This window comes from Chlamydomonas reinhardtii, chromosome 15 (assembly GCF_000002595.2).
Source record: "Chlamydomonas reinhardtii strain CC-503 cw92 mt+ chromosome 15, whole genome shotgun sequence".
NCBI lineage: Eukaryota > Viridiplantae > Chlorophyta > Chlorophyceae > Chlamydomonadales > Chlamydomonadaceae > Chlamydomonas > Chlamydomonas reinhardtii.
This window is the reverse complement of record NC_057018.1, coordinates 907,374-924,968: the sequence shown is the minus strand read 5'-3', so window position 1 is coordinate 924,968 and position 17,595 is coordinate 907,374. Positions and strand designations below refer to the sequence as shown.

At 62.5% G+C, this 17,595-nt stretch overlaps 1 protein-coding gene across 1 annotated transcript; it reads left to right on the top strand.

Annotated features, from left to right (window-relative positions):
- Positions 1–5,259: 5,259 nt before the first annotated feature.
- CHLRE_15g639350v5 (uncharacterized protein) lies at positions 5,260–17,595 on the top strand. The gene is made up of 5 exons (XM_043070612.1): positions 5,260–5,761; positions 6,266–6,348; positions 7,528–7,579; positions 8,675–9,563; positions 9,802–17,595. The coding sequence occupies exons 1-5, from the start codon at positions 5,627–5,629 to the stop codon at positions 16,053–16,055; spliced, it is 7,413 nt and encodes a 2,470-aa protein (XP_042916478.1). The 5' UTR covers positions 5,260–5,626; the 3' UTR covers positions 16,056–17,595.

Here is a 17,595-nt window from a genome sequence, read left to right as displayed (position 1 = left end):
CTTCGTTGCTGCTGGGTCAGACCGCGCGGCCGCTTGGATCAGCGTGCGTGCGTGCGTGGCGGTCGGGTAGCTGCTGCCTGTGTTCCCTGCCCTGCTTGGGACCCGGGGTCCGGCTTGCAGTGTTTTGGTGCGGGGGAACAGCGCGCTGGTAAGCGTGTGTGCCTGTGGAGGTTTCCCTTTCTCGAGGTGGTTTGGGCTTGGTGCTTTCTTTTGTCTTCCTGCTCTGTCCCCTGCGTCTGTTCCTTCCTGTGTTCCTAGGCATGCCTGGGCTTGCAGCAGTGTGTTGGCGCGGGGTTGCCGGCGCTCTGTCGTGTGTGTGAGCCTTTGGTGGGTTGGCTCGGGGGCTTTTGGGCTTGGTGCTGGGTTTCCGTGTTTCTCCCCTCTGTTCTTTTTTGGGCTGAGCCCCCCCAGCGAAGCGTTCCAGGGGGGGGGGGGCGAAGCCCCCCAGGAACACCCCTGTCCGTGGCTGCGTTCGTGCGTCGGCAAAACATAGCATACTGGCACAAACCGCGACTGCTACGTATTAGTATTTGTTAATGCCTATTGCATGTAAATAGGTGGCAGGGAAAATTCGGGCGGAGCGAGAAGTGCCTTGGCGCGTCCATGGAAATTGACTTTCGCGAGGTCGCGAGGAAAGCATCCGGTGCCCGCCGATATGCAGTCTATAAGGCAAACTATGTTGGCGGCAAGCAAAGCGGGGAAGTATATCGAAAGTCTTTGAGCGACTTGCGCTGCCATGCCTGCCGACGCGCCAGAATGCCGAGAAGCCCCGAGGTCGCCCCCGCCCCGCGCCTAGCCCTTTGAGCGTGGGGCGCCGGGGAGGTGTTGAGTATGGCAGGAGGCGAAAGAAATGCTTGGGGTGTTTGGGAACGTGACAAGGCACGCATGTGGCGCGGGAAATCCCGCACGGCCCCAACCCGAGTGTCCCTAGCCGACGCGCAGGCGCATCGTAGCGGCATGGAGGCTCTGACGGGGCGTTACATGCTTATTAGCTCCCAAGCGTACGGGGGCTCAGCCCATTTTCCAGCTGTACAAAGCTGACACCCCTTGTTTCCTGCCCTGCTCTGTGAGTTTATTGATTGCTTCGCCTGTTTTTTTGGGTGGGGGCGGTTTGCCCTTGCTTTGCCCCGAGGGGTGCCCTTGGCTTCAGTGGCTTGTGCGGTTGTCCCTGGCGTCCTGCTTGCTTGCGTTGCGGGTTGCGTGCCGGTGTGGTGCTGCGCCTTCCCCTTCCTGCCTTCTCCTTTGTAACCAATCTCTTAGGAAAGAGTTTCTAGACCCGAAAATGCGCCTTCCCCTTCCTTCTCCCCTTTATACCCTTTACCCCCTCCCACCGACCCGCAATTGGCAATTCGGCCAATTGGCATTTCCCCCCCTCCCCCCCCCTCCCCGCCCATTTTCGCCCCAAAGGACTGAAGGCGCCTCTAGGGACCGGTGCACGCGCGGCGCTGGTGCACGCGCGGCGGTGGTGCACGCGCGGCGGTGGTGCCATTCGTGTCAACGTTTTGCCGACTGCGTGCAGCTTCACGCTAATACAGTCTCGCGCTGTGGTCGCGTGCAGCCCGAAAACATAAAGAATAGTTCCGCGGTGCGGACGGGGGCGTCGTCCGGGCGAGATGCTGTGTAGTAATATACTCGTCGCCGACCGCCTGCACTGGCGGTACTGCACTGCTGGTGGGCTGGAGCGATACATCGTTGCTCAAATACTAGACTGGGCAGATTAGGCTGCGACCGCGTGCGGCCACGCTGGCAATCCAAGCGGCATTTCTTGCACAATCCTTGCGCAAACGACCTCTGCTTGCAATCAGCCTCATGCGTTTTCGCCATCACCATATTATGATAAAGGGTCGCGGCGGCGCGGCGTAAAATGTGCGGCGGCTGGTGCGGCGGCGCGGCCCAGGGCCGTCTCCCGCGCATGCTTGCACACAGACTAAAAGATGATGCAAATTTTGTGTTCTGTCCCCGAAGAACTTCGTCGCCATCCCCATCCATCGCCATCCCCATTCCTCATCGCCATCCCCATCCCCATCTCCCAGGCTCCGGCCCAGGCCCCCGACCCACCCCTTCCATGCCGGCTTTCAACCGTGCCGACCCCACCCATCCGTCCTCTCCCACCCATCCAAACGGAACATCCCTCCTGTCTCCCATGCACCACCAAACGTGACGCCCCCCCATTCGAACTGCCAATTGACCGAATTGCCAATTGCTCAGACGACGGCGGTAGTTTCCGACCTTTACTCCTTTGTAACCAATCTCTTAGGAAAGAAACTCCCCTGACCAGGCGGCGTGGCGTCGCCGAAGGGTGCGCGTCGTGTGTCCGTGGCATGGGCGAGGCCAGGGGTTCCCAAACGCTAAAGAACTAGGCATTCTTGGTCCCGTGGATGCCGTGGGCGAGAACGCGGCTAGGGCCCCTCTCGTCAGCGGCGGCGTCCTACCCCTGGAAGATGCAAGCCCTGGATTAGCCACCGCACGCCTTCAACCAGCAGAAGAGGGCATGGGCAATGAAGAGTGAGGCAGAGGAGGGGGCGGCGAGGGGGCAGCCTTGACCAGGGGAGGCATTGAGTGGCAGTGCCATCGACACACTCCACAGAGACCGTGTCGGTGAGCAGCAATCGCAGCAAGTGCCGCCGCCCCGTTGCGTTTTTCACGGGCGAGCCTGGCCCGGCGCTGCCGTGGGAGCGCGGCGTTGTGGGCGTGTGGTGGCCGGGGTGGGGTTTTGGGCTCGAGTTGAGCGGGTGTCGCTTGCGTCGTGAAACTTTTCGCAGCACGCGGTGCCGCCCGCGCTTTCGGGGACGATGGTGGGGTCCGGCCAGGGGTCCGGCCCGACGTCGCCGGATGGTGCGCGGCGTGTGTCCGTGCAGTGGGCGGGGTCGAAGGCGGTCAGGTTGAGCGGAATTAGCTCAAGCTGGTTGTGTTCCAGACTGGTTTATTTGCTTGGGTTTTGCGGTGTCGAGGACGCATCACAGCGTACGGTAGTTGTGGGCTGGTCTACGCCCCTCCCCTGTCCACGCCAGCCCCAGCCGCAACAGCCGCCGTCTTCACCCGCTGCGTGTCCCAAGCTTTGGACCATCGATGGCCGCAATGCTTGGCGCGCCTTTATCGTGTCAAAGGCACAAGTAACTGCGGTCGCTGCTCACACTTTTGTTTTTCCTTGCTAGCCTCAATAATGAGGTCATGGTCTTGACTTCCACATTGCGCGTTTAAGCTCATCTGTGTTGACGGCTCATGTCTTGCAGCAAGGGCATGGACTGCGGCGGTGATTTGAGCATGTGCCGCCGACTCAGCAGCAAGCGCTGCCGCCCGCGCTTGCGGGGGCAATGGTGGGGTCTGGCCCGGCGTCGCTGGAGGGTGCGCGGCGTGTGTCCGTGGGGTAGGCGGGGGCGGTGGTTGTCAGGTCGATTGAGCGGAATTAGCTCAGTTGGGAGAGCGTTAGACTGAAGATCTAAAGGTCGCTAGTTCGATCCTGGCATTTCGCACGCTTAATAAGCGTCCCGTGACCAGCCTCGCGAGGGGAGTGAATTACCCGGACTTCGGGGAGAATTTTGGCCCCACGGGTGACCCGGCGTGCGCAAGCTGTGGCACAGCTATGATGCGGCCAGGGCGTGACTGTTCAGGGAAGGACGAAACGGGAGGTAGCCGGACATAATGAACAGCAAGGAGCATGAGGAGTGCCAACTGAAATGCGACAGGCAAGGTGAGAGGGAAGTAAGCGTGGTGAGCAGCACCTAGTGCACAGCAGGAGCACACACAGAAAAGCGGTGGCACCACCACCATGAGTCATGGAAATCTCGGGCACGCGTGTGTTGGGAGGTTCATGATGTCAAGCGGTGGGGAGGTTAGTAGAAGTCCGAGGGTTGCGGGGCGCAATGTTACTTGACAGGGCGATTTTGAAACAAGGCAATTTTTGGGCTGAGCCCCCTGCGTCGACAAAAAGTGCCAAACTGGCGCAAACCGCGAGTGCCACGTATTATTAATTGCTATTCCCTATTGTAGAAAAATAGGCGGCAGGGAAAACTCGGCCGGAGCGAGAAGCGACCTCGTGAGTCTGGACATCTTGACTTTCTTCAGTCCGCGAGTATAGCTCTCGGCCCCTAAATATCTTACATCCATGTATCAAAACATGTCGACGACAAGCGTCTTGGGGCAAGAATGTCGAAATTGTTTGCAACAGCCAAACCATGCGTCCCCGAGCCTTAAATGTGTCGCGGCCCGGGAGCCCGCGCCCGAGCCCGGCTAGCCGTTTGCGGTGCTTGAGTGGGATGTGGGTGAGGTGCATTTGGGATATCATGGACCGTGAAGTGGCGTGGGTAAGGTGGCGTGGCGTGGCGGGGACAGGGCATGTCGGTGCCTCGGCACGGCGTTGGCATAGTGGCCAGTCCCGCTGGATGGGCTTGCAAGGGTGCTGTTCATGTCGCCGGTGCCCATCGTCACATCCCTTGCGCTACATGGGGCTCAGCCCATTTTCCAGCTGTACAAAGCTGACACCCCTAGTCGGTTGTGTGTGGTTGGTGAGCAATTTGGTCGATACCGTATGTGCCATCACTGAACTGGCACGGGATTGCTGATGCGTCTCAGCGTCTGCATACCGACTGTACACCCAGGGAGCAGGTTCTGAGGAGAGCGGGAAGAGCCCATAACCCCCCTCCAAGATTCCAAAAGGTTGTTCAACATGGATATAATGGCCCGGTTGTGCCGAACACGTAGGAAGGCTCAGGGGTTTGAGATGGTGCCAGTGTAGCTGGTACGTACACGTAAGTACACCATCCGCGGATGTCGCATTGTCACTTCCATTTATCGTTCCCCTTCGTTCCCACCTCCCTGGCCTGCGCCCCGCTTGCCCATCATCAGAGAGGGCGTCAGAAGCTTACCTTTCTCTTTCCCCTTCCAGCAGCCCGCCAACAGCCAGCGTCATCCCTCATGAGTCATGACCGCACCGCCAGGGAACACCAGGTTATCTCCCCTTTCTTCATGGGTGTTCACCGTATGTGGCACACCTTGTCGGGATGTTCTGTTGCTGGTGATTGTGAACCATGGCTAGCCGTGCCTCTGCTAGTGATCATCAAGAGGCGCTGCGGGCAGGAGTAGTAAGAGCGGGGAACAGCTCCACGGGGCCGGGGTGGGGTGGGGGGTTGTCCGCGTGCTGGTAGTGCCGGTTGCTGTCAAGTGGCCGCGCGCGCCTTTAATAACCGCAACCCCACGGGTCAGGAAACTCCGCCCGCGATTTACCTGAAGGTATCTTAGATGTCATTTCGCCAGATCATTGCAGCGGCTGGGCGAAGGGGCCAGAATTGAGCACGGCCCAGTTGACCTAACGCGTGCCAGCTAGCCATTTGCAGGACGTGAGAGCATCTAGGGTCCCACGCAGCAGGCCCGGAATGCTAACCTCAAGAATTATACCTTCATCGGCTCACCGTATACACGCACAGTCATAAACACGCGGCGGTCCCTACCTCGCTCAGTCTTCCTGCACACATACAAACGGGGCGCCCCTGCGCTGTTTTGCGACCCGAAGCAAATAATTTTGAATAAGGTTTCTGTGGCAAATACTTAGGGCTCGGCACGGCGGGATAGGCTGGCTCGACTCGCGATAGCTTGCCAATGTCGCTCGTAGTCTAAAGCTCAGCTGCATATGGAAGAGGAAGAAGAGCTCTCGCACCACAGGCCCGGTGATCAAGGAGGCGCCTCAAAAGCAGCCAGCGGGGATGCGGGTCGAATTGACGATTACGCCGCGACGCCGGCGGGAGGCAAGAGCGCGCTGGACAAGGTAAGTGAGCTTTCATAAACATCACAGTTTGGCCCAGGGTTCGTCGTTCAACTTCAATGAACGGGCAATACAGCAGCAGCGAGCGAGCCGCCGTAGCAGGGTGGGAGGTTACCTAATAACGCGCGCCTACGTACCTCGCTCAGTCCTGCATGCCTCGGTCGCTGTATGGTCCTCGTAACAAAGGGTCTGCCCGTAGGATCCCGGGTTCCCCTGCTGTCCTTGCGGGGGAGAGGCTCCTAAAGTAAGCTCCACTCGCTCCTCCACTCCTCCACACTCGTCCACACCCGGCACGCAACGTCGCGCTACATACACGCCTTCCTGTGCTCCCCCGCTTGCTCCCCCCACCACCCGGGTTCCACGCGCTCCCCCCGTCTTCAGTGCATGCATCCTGTACAGCTTCTCCTGTACATCTTTGCAACCCCCAGAGAGCCGCAGCATCGCTGAATGCCCACACACACCCGCCCCCACTACCCATCCACCACCTTCACACTTCTCCGCCCGCAGGCCCGCGCGCCGCGCTGGACGACGCGTTGGAGCAGCGAGGAGTTGGCCCAGCTGGCGGTGCTGCATGCCAGGCTGGGAAGCAAGTGAGTGCTTTTGTATGTACGTACGTTTACATGTACGTGCGCTCGCATGTATGCGTGCTTGCTGGGCGCTGGTCACAGCTGCATGCCAGGCGAGGAAGCAAGTAAGCGCAGTGCATATATACATACGTGCGCATGTGCGCTTGTTTGCTGGGGGCCAGCAGTCACGGCTGAAGGGTTTACGGCATTGCTTGCTGAAAGCTGCTGGCATGGGTGTACGTACTGCCGTACGGTTTTGGTCGAGCGTGTCATTGTTGCTGCCGTACCTTCACGGCTGCTGTAATTGCCGCAAGCACATTCAGCAGCAAGGCGCGCCGCCGTAAACTTCCTAGTACAAGCAAGAGCAGCGGGGGTGAGAAGCATAGACCCAAGTATTAGTCCGGAGTACGTAGTGCGATAGATGACTAGAATTGCGCTGCTGACGCGCAAACCTCACAAGGCGGGCAAGCTCAAGTACAGCAGCAGGCGCGCCGGCTGCGCGTGCAGCTACCTAATCTATCTGTTCATTCGCAGCAATGGCAGGCCAGGCCTCCAAGCAAGGCCACCTGGGTAGCTTGCTTGTGGGGCCCTATAGCTAACCTGAGGAAACGGTTCGGGCGCGCGAACGTACGTACGTTGCATGGAGGCATGCAACAGCGGCATGGAGCGTGTGCGGGACCTATCTCATGACTGTCTAGCTACTGGGGCGGGTGCAGCATTGGGCGGGGGCGGCGGGCGGTGAAGGGGACCGTGGGGGCCGGGGCGGGTCTGGCTTCAACTCCAGGCAAACGCCTTGTCGGCACGTTGGGATAGGTATGGATGAAAGGGGCGAGAGGCTGAACAACCGTACCTCAAACCGTCCTTGATTGTAGGGACGATCGACGCCGCCGGCCCTTCTGTAGCTGGAGCTGGAAAGAACTACTCCCCACGCCCTACACGCCCCTACCTATGGGATTATTGGAATGCACTATCTACCCCGCCCGCACCCAGATAGACTGCTGCTTGACGACGCAAGCTGCCATCACCACCACGCACCTTAGCAAATATGACATATACTCATTCCCAACACCCTCCAATATTGCACCGACCGCAACATGCAACACGCAGCAGCACAACTAACACACTAAACACACAGCAACACGTCCGCGATTGACCTGTCTCATACATCATTAATATTATCCACCATGCATTACATGCATGCAGGTGGAAGGATCTCGCCAAGCACTTCCGCAAACGCAGTGAAAGGGACGCCAAGGTAAGGGAAGATAGAGGGTTTGGATTGGAGTGGGTTGAAATAGTAAGGCTGCGGCTGAAGTTGCACACAGCAAGGACGACTTGAGTAAGATACGTTGACAAGTTAAGTCAGTCATGAGCTATCTATCTAGCTACGTATATATGTGCACCAGCAGTGTCAGCAGGGCGCCAGGTAGCTAGCATAGCTAGCACAGTGGGATGTCTGCAGCGGCTGGGTTTGCACGTACGGTTGCATGCAAAGCAGGTAGGGTTATTTCACGCACGATGGCGGCGGGGATGCTGCCAGCAGGGTGACGCGGATACATGGGGTTATGAGGCCACCGAGCGACCAGAAGCAGCAGCAATACTGCCTGCTTGCTGGGCAAATTCACCATACACTACTGCTGCATGCTGCGTGCGTGCTTGGTTGCGGGTTACTTGCTTGGAGGTCTGTGCTGCTGGCCGGCGGTTTCCCGCCGGCCATTGCCATCAATCCTCGGGCTTGACTGCCTGCTAGCTGGGGATGCCACGCACTTGAAAGTTTGCTGCCTCGCTCCGTCCATCCCCTCACGCACTGCCCTCGAGCTCCCCTACCTTATGATTAGTTAAGCTTTGCCCTGTGCAGCCGCCAGCCCCCGTGTGCATGGGCAACGTTTGCTGTTAGTCCCCTTACACCTGTTTTATCTATTACGATTTAGGCCGTAGGCCTTATTAATGATCGGGATAAGGCCGCAAGTATCCCGCCGCAGTGCTGCATTCCCGGCGGCTGCGTCTATCTGCGTCCGCCGCATGCAGCGGTCCCTTCATTCATCCATTCAGCCCTGCACCCGTGCCCTGCACCTCCAACCATCTATCCCCATCATGCATGCAACATGGGTTACATGGGTGCCATACAGCTACGAGCCACCAAGCGCATCCCCAACCACCATCGATCCCAACCATCATCCCACCTACATACCCACTCCCAACAATAATTACATCTATCTTACGGTATAGTCCCAGCAGCACTGCACCTTCTTTACCACACGCCTAACTGTCCCCAAACACTTGCAATGTACAACCCCAACCAACCGCCGCCAACCGCCAACTGCCATGCCAACCGCCAAACCCCAAACAGAATATCTTCTACTCCCAGCAGCGCTGCATCACCTCAGATGACACATCCAATCTGGGTCGGGCCCTCCTGAATGCCTATGCGGCCGCGGTAAAGGACTGCTCCGGCGACGCCGCGGCCCGGACCGCTGCGCTGGCGGCGGCGCAGGAGCGCGTCGGCTACGTGCCTGGGCCGATGCTGGAAGGAGACGAGGCCGGAGGGGCTGACGGGGGAGGAGGCGGAGGAGCAGGAGGAGGCGGAGCGGGTGCGGGAGTAGCGGGAGGAGCAGCGGGCGCCGACGCGTTTGAGAGTGGTGCCGCCGCCGGCGGGCCCGCGGTTGCGTCTGGAGGCAGCGGCCGTTCTAAAGGCAGTGACGGTGGTGCCGCCGGCGGCGGCGGCGCCGCAATGATGTTGCCAACGGCGGCGCTGGCGGCGGCCGCCGGCGGCAACAGCAGCGGCGACGGAGCCTCAGGTTCCATGCTGAGCGGAATCATGAGCGGGCATGGCGGCGGCAGTAGCAGTGGCGTGGCCACGGCCGCCGCCGGCATCGCCGCTGGGGCTGCCAGCGCCGCCGCCGGCGCCGTCGCTAGCGGCGACGACAGTTCTCGGGCCGTCGCCGTTGTGCACGGGCACAGCGGATTGCGACGCCCAAGCGGCCAGCTGCAGCGGCTGGGCTCCGCCTCGCCTCCGCCACCGCCGCCGCCGCCCGTGGGCTTGGGCGAGGAGCAGGAGGGGGAGGGCCCGGGCATAAATGCTGGGGTGCGGCGTGCAGCAGCGGAGGGGAGGCTGCAGTGGCAGCTACAGCAGCCATCACTACTAGCGCCGCTGCCACCGCCGCGTGCCGGCGGCGCGGCTGCTGGGTCCATGCCGCAACAACAGTCGCAGCATATTATTATTCCAGGCGTCTCGCCAGGTGCGGGCCTGCAAGGAGCACCTATTATAGCGAGCATGTGATCAATTATCAACATGCTCACGAGTAACATGTTTGTACGACACGAGCGATCTCTGTTGCAGCCACTTGATTGCTCGGTAAACGTTTACTTATTACTACGCCTTGCTTGATTGTTTGGCGCATTAGGCGCATGCATCAGCAGGTGAGTTTGCTTGCTTTGGATTGCTGATTTATGGCTGCTCCCGTGTTCTCATCACAGGCAAGCGCTGCCTCGAGCCACGCATAGAGCCGCTAGGGGCAACTACCCAGCAGCCGCTGTCGGCTGTGGCCACGACCACCGCAGGCGCCGCCGCCGCCACTGGCGCCGCCGGCGCCGCCGCCGGCATTCCAAGCGCTGCAGACGACGAGTCCTCCGTGGCCGCAGCTGCTGTGGCGGGAACTGCTGGCGGCGGCGGCTGCGGCGGCAGCGGCGGCGGCGGCGGCGGCGGCAGCGGCGGCGGTGGCGGCGGCCGCGGCGAAGAGTGGCGCCGGCAGCTACGGGAGCAGCCTCGTGGATTGCTGGGCGGCTTCAACCAAGCCACCACGCCAGTGTCTCCAATGTCGTTGTCGATGATGCCTGATGATCAACCGCTGCACGTTGAGTCCCAACCCCAGCGGCCGCAGACTCAGCAGCACCAGCAGCGGCAGCAGCAGTACTGGAGCGGTGGCGGCGGCGGCGGCGGCGGCGGCCATATGGGGCTGGCGGCAGCTGCTACAGCCGCCACGGGCGGCGGCGGCGGCAGCACACCGGGCAGTAGCAGCAGCAGCGGCGCTTTCGGCGCCCCGACAAGTACTCCCGCGCTGCTGTCCCCGACGGCGGCGCCGACACCACATGTGATGGCTAACGATGGCGGCGGTGGCGGCGGTGGCGGCGGCGTCAGCGGATCGTGGGATCCGCGTGCGTTCATGTTGCTTTCGGCCGAGGCCGAAGCTGGAGTAGCTGGAGTCACTGGCGGCGGCGGCGGTGGCGGCGGTGGCGGCGGCGGTGGCGGCAATGGCGGCGGTGGTGGCGGCGATGCTGCCTGGGCAGCCGCCGGCTGGGCGCTCCCAGGCAGGGCGGTGACCGCGGACGGCGCCGGCGCCGGCGTCGGCGCCAGCTGCAGCTTCGGTGTCGGTACTGGCGTCGGCGGCGGCGCCAGCTGCAGCTTCGGTGTCGGTACTGGCGTCGGCGGCGGCGCCAGCTGCAGCTTCGGTGTCGGTACTGGCGTCGGCGGCGGCGCCAACGGCAGCTTCGGTGTCGGTACTGGCGGCGGCGGCGCCAGCTGCAGCTTCGGTGTCGGTACTGGCGTCGGCGGCGGCGCCAGCTGCAGCTTCGGTGTCGGTACTGGCGTCGGCGGCGGCGCCAGCTGCAGCTTCGGTGTCGGTACTGGCGTCGGCGGCGGCGCCAACGGCAGCTTCGGTGTCGGTACTGGCGGCGGCGGCAGTGGCAGCGGCACTTGGGAGCAGCTCACGGCAGCGGCAGTGCCTACAGCGCCCGGCGGCGTTATGGGCGGCGGTGGCGGCGGCGGCAACCGGTTCTATGCCAGCAGCGGCGGAGGCGGCGGCGCGGCGGCGGGCACAGCGGGCGTGGCGGGTGGCGCCCGGTTCCTGAATCCGCTGCAGCATTCCGGCGGCAGTAGCAGAGCGTTTGGCCCACATCCGCCGTTTGAAGCAACAGCGTCTTTGGGGTTTGTACCCGCCGAGGGCGGCGGCGCTGGAGGTGACGTGGGTGGCGCAAGAGGTGGCGGAAGGTATCAATGCTTGGCTTCCCCTCCGCTGCTACACCCCGCGGCCGGCGGCCTTGTCGGCAGTAGCAGCGGCGCCGGTGGATCCGGCGGCGGCGGAGGCGGAGGCAGTAGCAATAATGGCGGCGTGGAGAGGTCTGCTGGGCTGCTGGCGGCCTCGTGGCCGGCTTGGGCGGGAGATGCCGCGTGCGCCGCCGGGGCGGCGGCGGCGGCGGCGGCGGCTGCACCGGCGACGGCGGTTGCCGCCGGCGGCGGCAACGGCATGGGAAGTGCCCTGCTGGCGCGAGGCAACGCCAGCGGCAGTATCGGCAGTAGCGGCGGCTTGGCGGCGGCAGCTGGGCAGGCGGCGGCGGCGCCCCAGCGCTTTATGCCACAGCAGCAGCAGCAGCAACAGCATCCGCAGCGGCCGCAACTCCTGCGCTTCCCCAGCGCTCCCATCGGTGGCTACGGCAGCTACAGCTACAGCTACAGCTACGACGTGCACTCACAGCTACAGCTGCTGCAGCCGCCGCCGCCGAGGCTACAGCCGGCGGTGGCAGACAGCCGCGGCCTGCTGGGCTCGGGCCTGGGGCTGGACCCCGGCCTGGGCTCAGGCACGGGCGTGGGCTCGTGTGTTGCGGTCTCGACGAATGACCTGGCAGTAGCAGCAACGGCGGCGGGCGGCGGCGGACCGCTAACCAGCAGTAGCACCCTGCTGCTGCTAGCTGACAGCCGCATCGGCACGCCGGAAGACCCGTTCCACCGCCTTCGCTGCATCAGCGTGGGCTCCGGACCCGCAGCAGCCATGCATTCGGGCAGCCGGGCTGGCAGCGCCACCGGTGGAGCGAGCTGCAGCGAGGGTCCGCCGAGCTCCGCCGCCGGTGGCAGCGGCGGCGGGCCTGGCGGTGGCGGGCCTGGCGGCGGTTTCAGCGGTTTCAGCGGGTTCAGCGGTTTCAGCGGCTTTACAGGCCTTCTGTCGTCACCGCAATCCGCGCCGCACTTCTGGCCTGCAGATTCTGCGGCTGCTGCGGCCCCCTATGGCTCGCCGCTAAACCTCCTGTCGCCGCAGCAGGGCCACACCCAGCAGCACCAACAGCACCAGCAACACCAACTGCAGCCGCCGCTGTCACCCCTGTCGCAGCTGCAACAGCAGCTGCTGCTTGTGCCGTCGGCAGCCTCCCAACAGCAGCAGGCCGCAGCCGCACCCGGCGGCCGCTTCGCGCTGCCACCGCCGCCGCGCCCTGTTGCAGTCTCTACCTTCTCTTACCACACAAACAGCAGCGGCTGCGGCAGTGGCGCCCGCACCGGCGGCGGCGGCGCCGCCAGCGCTGCCGCTGGAGGTGATGCCACAACCACCGCCGCCGCCGGCGCAGGTTACATTCCGCCCAACAGCAGTGTGCTGAGCGCGCCGGCGCAGTTTCTGGCAGCGCCGCCGCCGATGTCGCACAACTACGCCACGTCGTCCTCTACAAACCTGTTTGCGAGAGGCAGTTTCCAGCGGCTGCATTCGCGCCCCCGATTGCTTCAGTCACCCGCTGCACTAGACCGCCACCCAAACCACCGGCATCACCATCATAAGGACGGGGAGGACCGGTGGGCGCAGGCGCAGGCGCAGGCGCAGGCGCAGGCGCAGGCGCAGGCGCAGGCGCAGGCGCAGGCGCAGGCGCAGGCGCAGGCGCAGGCGCAGGCGCAGGCGCAGGCACAGGACCCGTTCTGCCGGGCAATGCAACACCAGCAGCAGCAGCAGTCGTCCCAACAGCACGCGCACGACCGCCGCTACTCCGGGCATGCGCAGGCGCACCTAAGCCGCCAATCCCAGCAGCAACCGCAACAGAAAATGCAGGAGCAGCAGCCCCACCACCACCATCACCACCACCACCACCATCAACACCAGAACCACCATGAGGAGCACTACGAGCAGCGGCAGCGGCAGCAGCAGCAGCAGCAGCAGCAGCAGCAGCAGCAGCAGCAGCAGCCAGAGCAGCAGCAGCTGCCGCCAGCTCCCTTCATGTCTGCACAGCTCTTGCCAAACACCTCCTCTCTCACGTCCACGCCATCCCTCGCCGGCGCGCCCTCGCTGCTGCCACTGCCACCCAGCCTCCCGGCTACTGCCGCCTCTGCTACAGCCGCCACTGCTGCTGCCGGCGAGCCGCCGGCGGCGACACGCGGCACAGGCGACGGGTCGGCGGGTGGTGCTACGCCTGCTACAGCCGAGCGCGCGGCGGCGGGTGCGCCAGCAGCAGCTGCTACTGCCACCATCAACCCCAAGAACAGCGCTAGCCTGTCACCATTGGGGTCGCTGATCTCCATCTTTTCCCAGGGCTCGAACGCTCTGACCATCTCACCGCTGCCTTCCGCGGACTTTGCCGGGACGGGCCTAGCAGCGGCGCCGAGCGGCGGCGGCGTCGGCGTCAGCAGTAGCGGCGGACACGGCGTCATCAGCGGCAGTGGTGGCGGCGGCGGCGGCACCACCGGAGCAGGATGGGTGTCAGACATGCATGTGGGTGGTGGCATGGGCGCTCCCTCTGACGACGGCGGCGCCGATGCCCCCGGCGACGGTGCCCCCGGCGGCTTCGGCGGCGCCAGCGTCGCAACCGCCGGTCCCGGCGGCCGCGACGCTGGCGGCGCAGCCGGCGGCGCAGCCGGCGGCGCAGCAGGCGGCGCCAGCTCACAGCAACGAGAACAGCAGCGGCCGCCGGCATGGCTGATGCCGCCGCCAGCACCACCACCACCACCACCTCCACACCAGCAGCAGCAGGCGTCGTTGGCCTTGCTCCGGGCGAAGCAGCACCCGCCGCTGGCAGCAGCGCCCTCGCCCCTTCGACAGGCTTCTGCCGCCGCCGGTGCGCTAGCTACTGCTGCAGCCGCCGCTGCGCCAGCCGCCGCTCCTACAGCCACAACGGCGGCAACGGATGCACGTGACGCAATGGACATTGATGATGACCTTGGCCTTGATTATGAGGCCGGGCTGCTGCTGCTGCTACTGCCGCCACCATCGGCAGCAAGGGGCTCCGGCGCCCCCGCTGCGGCGGTCGCGGCCCACGCCAACATCAGACACCAGCAGCAGCTGCTGCAGCCGCCGCCGCCATCGCTGCCGGCAGCCGCTGCAGCGGCAGGTGAAGCGCCGCCGCCGGGGCCGCCATCTGCCTTCTCGGCAGCGGACTTCGATCCAATGGATGCCGAGGAGGACTTGAGTGACGCGGCGCGGCGGCAGCCGCAGCAGCAGCAGCAGCAGCAGCAACAGCAGCAGCAGCAGCAGCAGCAGCAGCAGCAGCAGCAGCAGCAGCAGCAGCAGCAGCAGCAGCAGCAGCAGCAGCAGCAGCAGCAGCAGCAGCTGACGGTGGCGGCGCCGGCGGCGGCGGCGGCGGCAGTGGTGCCGCGCCAGGCGGCTCAGGCACTGCAAGCGGCAACGGCCATGGCGGCGGCAGCCGGTGGCGTGCCTTTGTCCTTGTCGCAGCCGCACCGCCCACCGCAGCCGCATTATCAGCAGATGCTACAACCGCCGCCGCCGCCGCAGCAGATGTTTCAACAGCAGCAGGCTCCCTTTCAGCAGCAGACTACCCAGCAACCGCCATCGCCTCGCCAGTACTTGCACGCCCAACGCCACAGCCAGCAGCAACAACTGCAGCAGCAGCAGCAGCAGCTCGCACCGCCTGTGCCACACCAACAGATGTGGCTGCATTGGCGGCAGGGGCGCCGCACAACTGCCCCCAGCAGCCCTCTCGTTGATACTGTGGGTTCCCCCAGCACCTACGGCGGAGACACAACACCAACAGTAGTGGGCACCGCGGCTGCTGCTGCCGCGGCTGCGGCCATCCATAGCGGCGGCGGCGGCGGCCATGCGTATGGCAGCGGTGGCATGAGGAGCTACCATTTCAGCGGCGAAATGTGCAGCAGTTTTGGCGGTGGTGGTGGCGCCAGTGGCGGCAGTGCCTGTGGTGGACGCGGCGGCGGTGATGAGGTGGTGGCAGGTGGTCGCCCAACACATCGGCCCCGGCTGTCATTAGATGTCCCCAGGCCGGGTGCGCTGCAGCAACAAGAAGAGCAACAGCAGCAACAACTGCAGCTGCAGCAGCAGCAAGAGTTACAGCAGGTTTTCTTGCAGCACTGGGGCACCCCCAATCCTGCACAGCAGCAACAGCAACAGCTGCTACAGTTGCAGCAGCAGTGGCATGAAAAGCGCTTGGAGGTGATGCAGCGATTTGGCAGTAGCGTCGGAGATGGCAGGACTAGCCAGCAGGGTGGCGGCATTGTTGGCGGTGGCGGCGCCGGTTATGGTGGTGCTGGTACCGGCGGCTTGCAACAGGGTTTGGTGGCTATGGCAGTGGTGAGCCCAGCCAGTGGGGCAGCGGCTTGGATGGGAGGCAGCAGGAGCAGCATGCAAGAGACGGAGAAGCACAGCAGCGGCAGCAGCAGCGTAAAGCACCCCCTGCTGGGCCTTCTTCCCTCCCCTCAGCAATTGCAGCTGCAGCAGCAACAGCGGCAGCTGCACACTCCCATTTCACTAGGGCCCACCAGCGGTGGTTTGGCATTGACGGCCACGGCTGCTACTGCCACTGCTACTGCCATGGCCACCGCTGCAGCAGTGGCTGTGAATGCGGGTGGCAGTAGCAGCAGCAGCGGCCTTGCGGAGGCTGTAGCAGTCCTAGGGCTGGATGGTTTGGATGCTGAGCTGGTCGGCTGCCTTCACCAAGCCAATGATGTGATCATGGTGCCATCAGCTCAGGGGAACGATGAAGAGGAATCAAAACGTGAGCACCATCATATGTAGGATCAGGATGAACCTACCTATGGGATTGCTCTGGCAGGTGGCGGGGGTCGCTTCCTTGTTGAAAGCAAGCAGATGAATATGAGCCAGGGTGGCCTGTAATGCGGATTACAAAAGCACTTATACACATCAATATAAACGACATCATATAATGTGACACTAATTATTTAACCTGGTTTGCACACAAGATGCACACACACACACACGCACAACACATACCTTTGAAGAAGGCTACCCGGACCGGAGGCAGGCAGACCTTTAAACTGCAAAATCCACTGAGTGTGGATGAAGAGATGTCATCTAAGCACCTATCTACTAAATAGAAATGGATGTCGAAGAAATTGGTGCCAATTCATCTTTTCCATCATGCCCTTGACAGGTATGGGGATTTGTGATGTTGCAGGTACACGCTAACCTGGCCTGGTCTGTGCCAGTGCTGAGGCAGCGGTGCAGCACTGCAAGTGTTTGGGAGCACAATAGGGTGGTGTGTTGGGTAGGTGGTGAACTGGGGGTGGGGTAGGGTGGCTTGGCTTGGCTCGGGTGGTGTATGGTGAGGTGACGTGAGGGGCAGGGGTCATATCTTGTTTTAGGGGTTTTGGGGGTTTTGGGTTTTTCGAGTCTTGATGTCTAGCTCCAGACAAAAATGGCCAGGTAGCCGCCATCTTTTATCTGGGCGCATGGCGGTTTGGGGGCTTATCCATAGGAATTTCAACAAACCCCCCCCCCCCAAACCCGGGCCAACAAAGTCTCACCCCAGACATTAGCCCCTGGGAGGAATGCCTATGAAATTGCCAAAAGGGCGGATTGGTGTCTGGAGACATTAAGAAAATAGGAGCCCTGAGGTGGGTCAGTGTTCATAATTTCCATAAACACTGTAGAATTTGCCCCAAATCTGCCGAAGGTGGAGAAAAGTATTGGGATTCGTAGGCGCATTTCTATGGACTGTAGATGATTTGGCACAGATTTGGTGGTATCTCAAGATATTTTGGGGTGTATGGGGGCCTTGCCCCCTAACTAGGGAAAATCTTTTAGGTGTAGATGCCGCAGTAGAGATAATATACACTCTGTAGACACCGCGGGCCTGAGGGCATCCACAAGATACAGGCACTGGCGGGTATTTAATTCTGATTTCAACATAACCACAATGATGGCTTGGGTGGGATACTAGGGAAAAGTAGGGTGGAATGTACTAGTGTTCATTCATCAGTTTGTCATTCTTGCGTGTGGTGTATTATAATGAAAATATCACCAAAACTTAATATCACCTGCAACAATTTTGCCAGCATGGCACGCATGCAGGCACGCAAGGAAGGGTTGACACGCTGGGCCCGGACCTTAGCTGTCAGCTCATCCAGTTGTGTTGCTGCACCGAATGTAGCTTGCACGCCAGTTTCAGGGTTGACAATACCGGTACCTTGTTGTACCAAGCAAGGTTTTGGAGGGTGTGGGGGCCCCTCCATGGGCTCCGTCCCGGAGGCCGCCATACTTGAGTGACTTGAGAACATTCAAACATTGCAACACCCTTCCAAAAGTAAAAACCCCA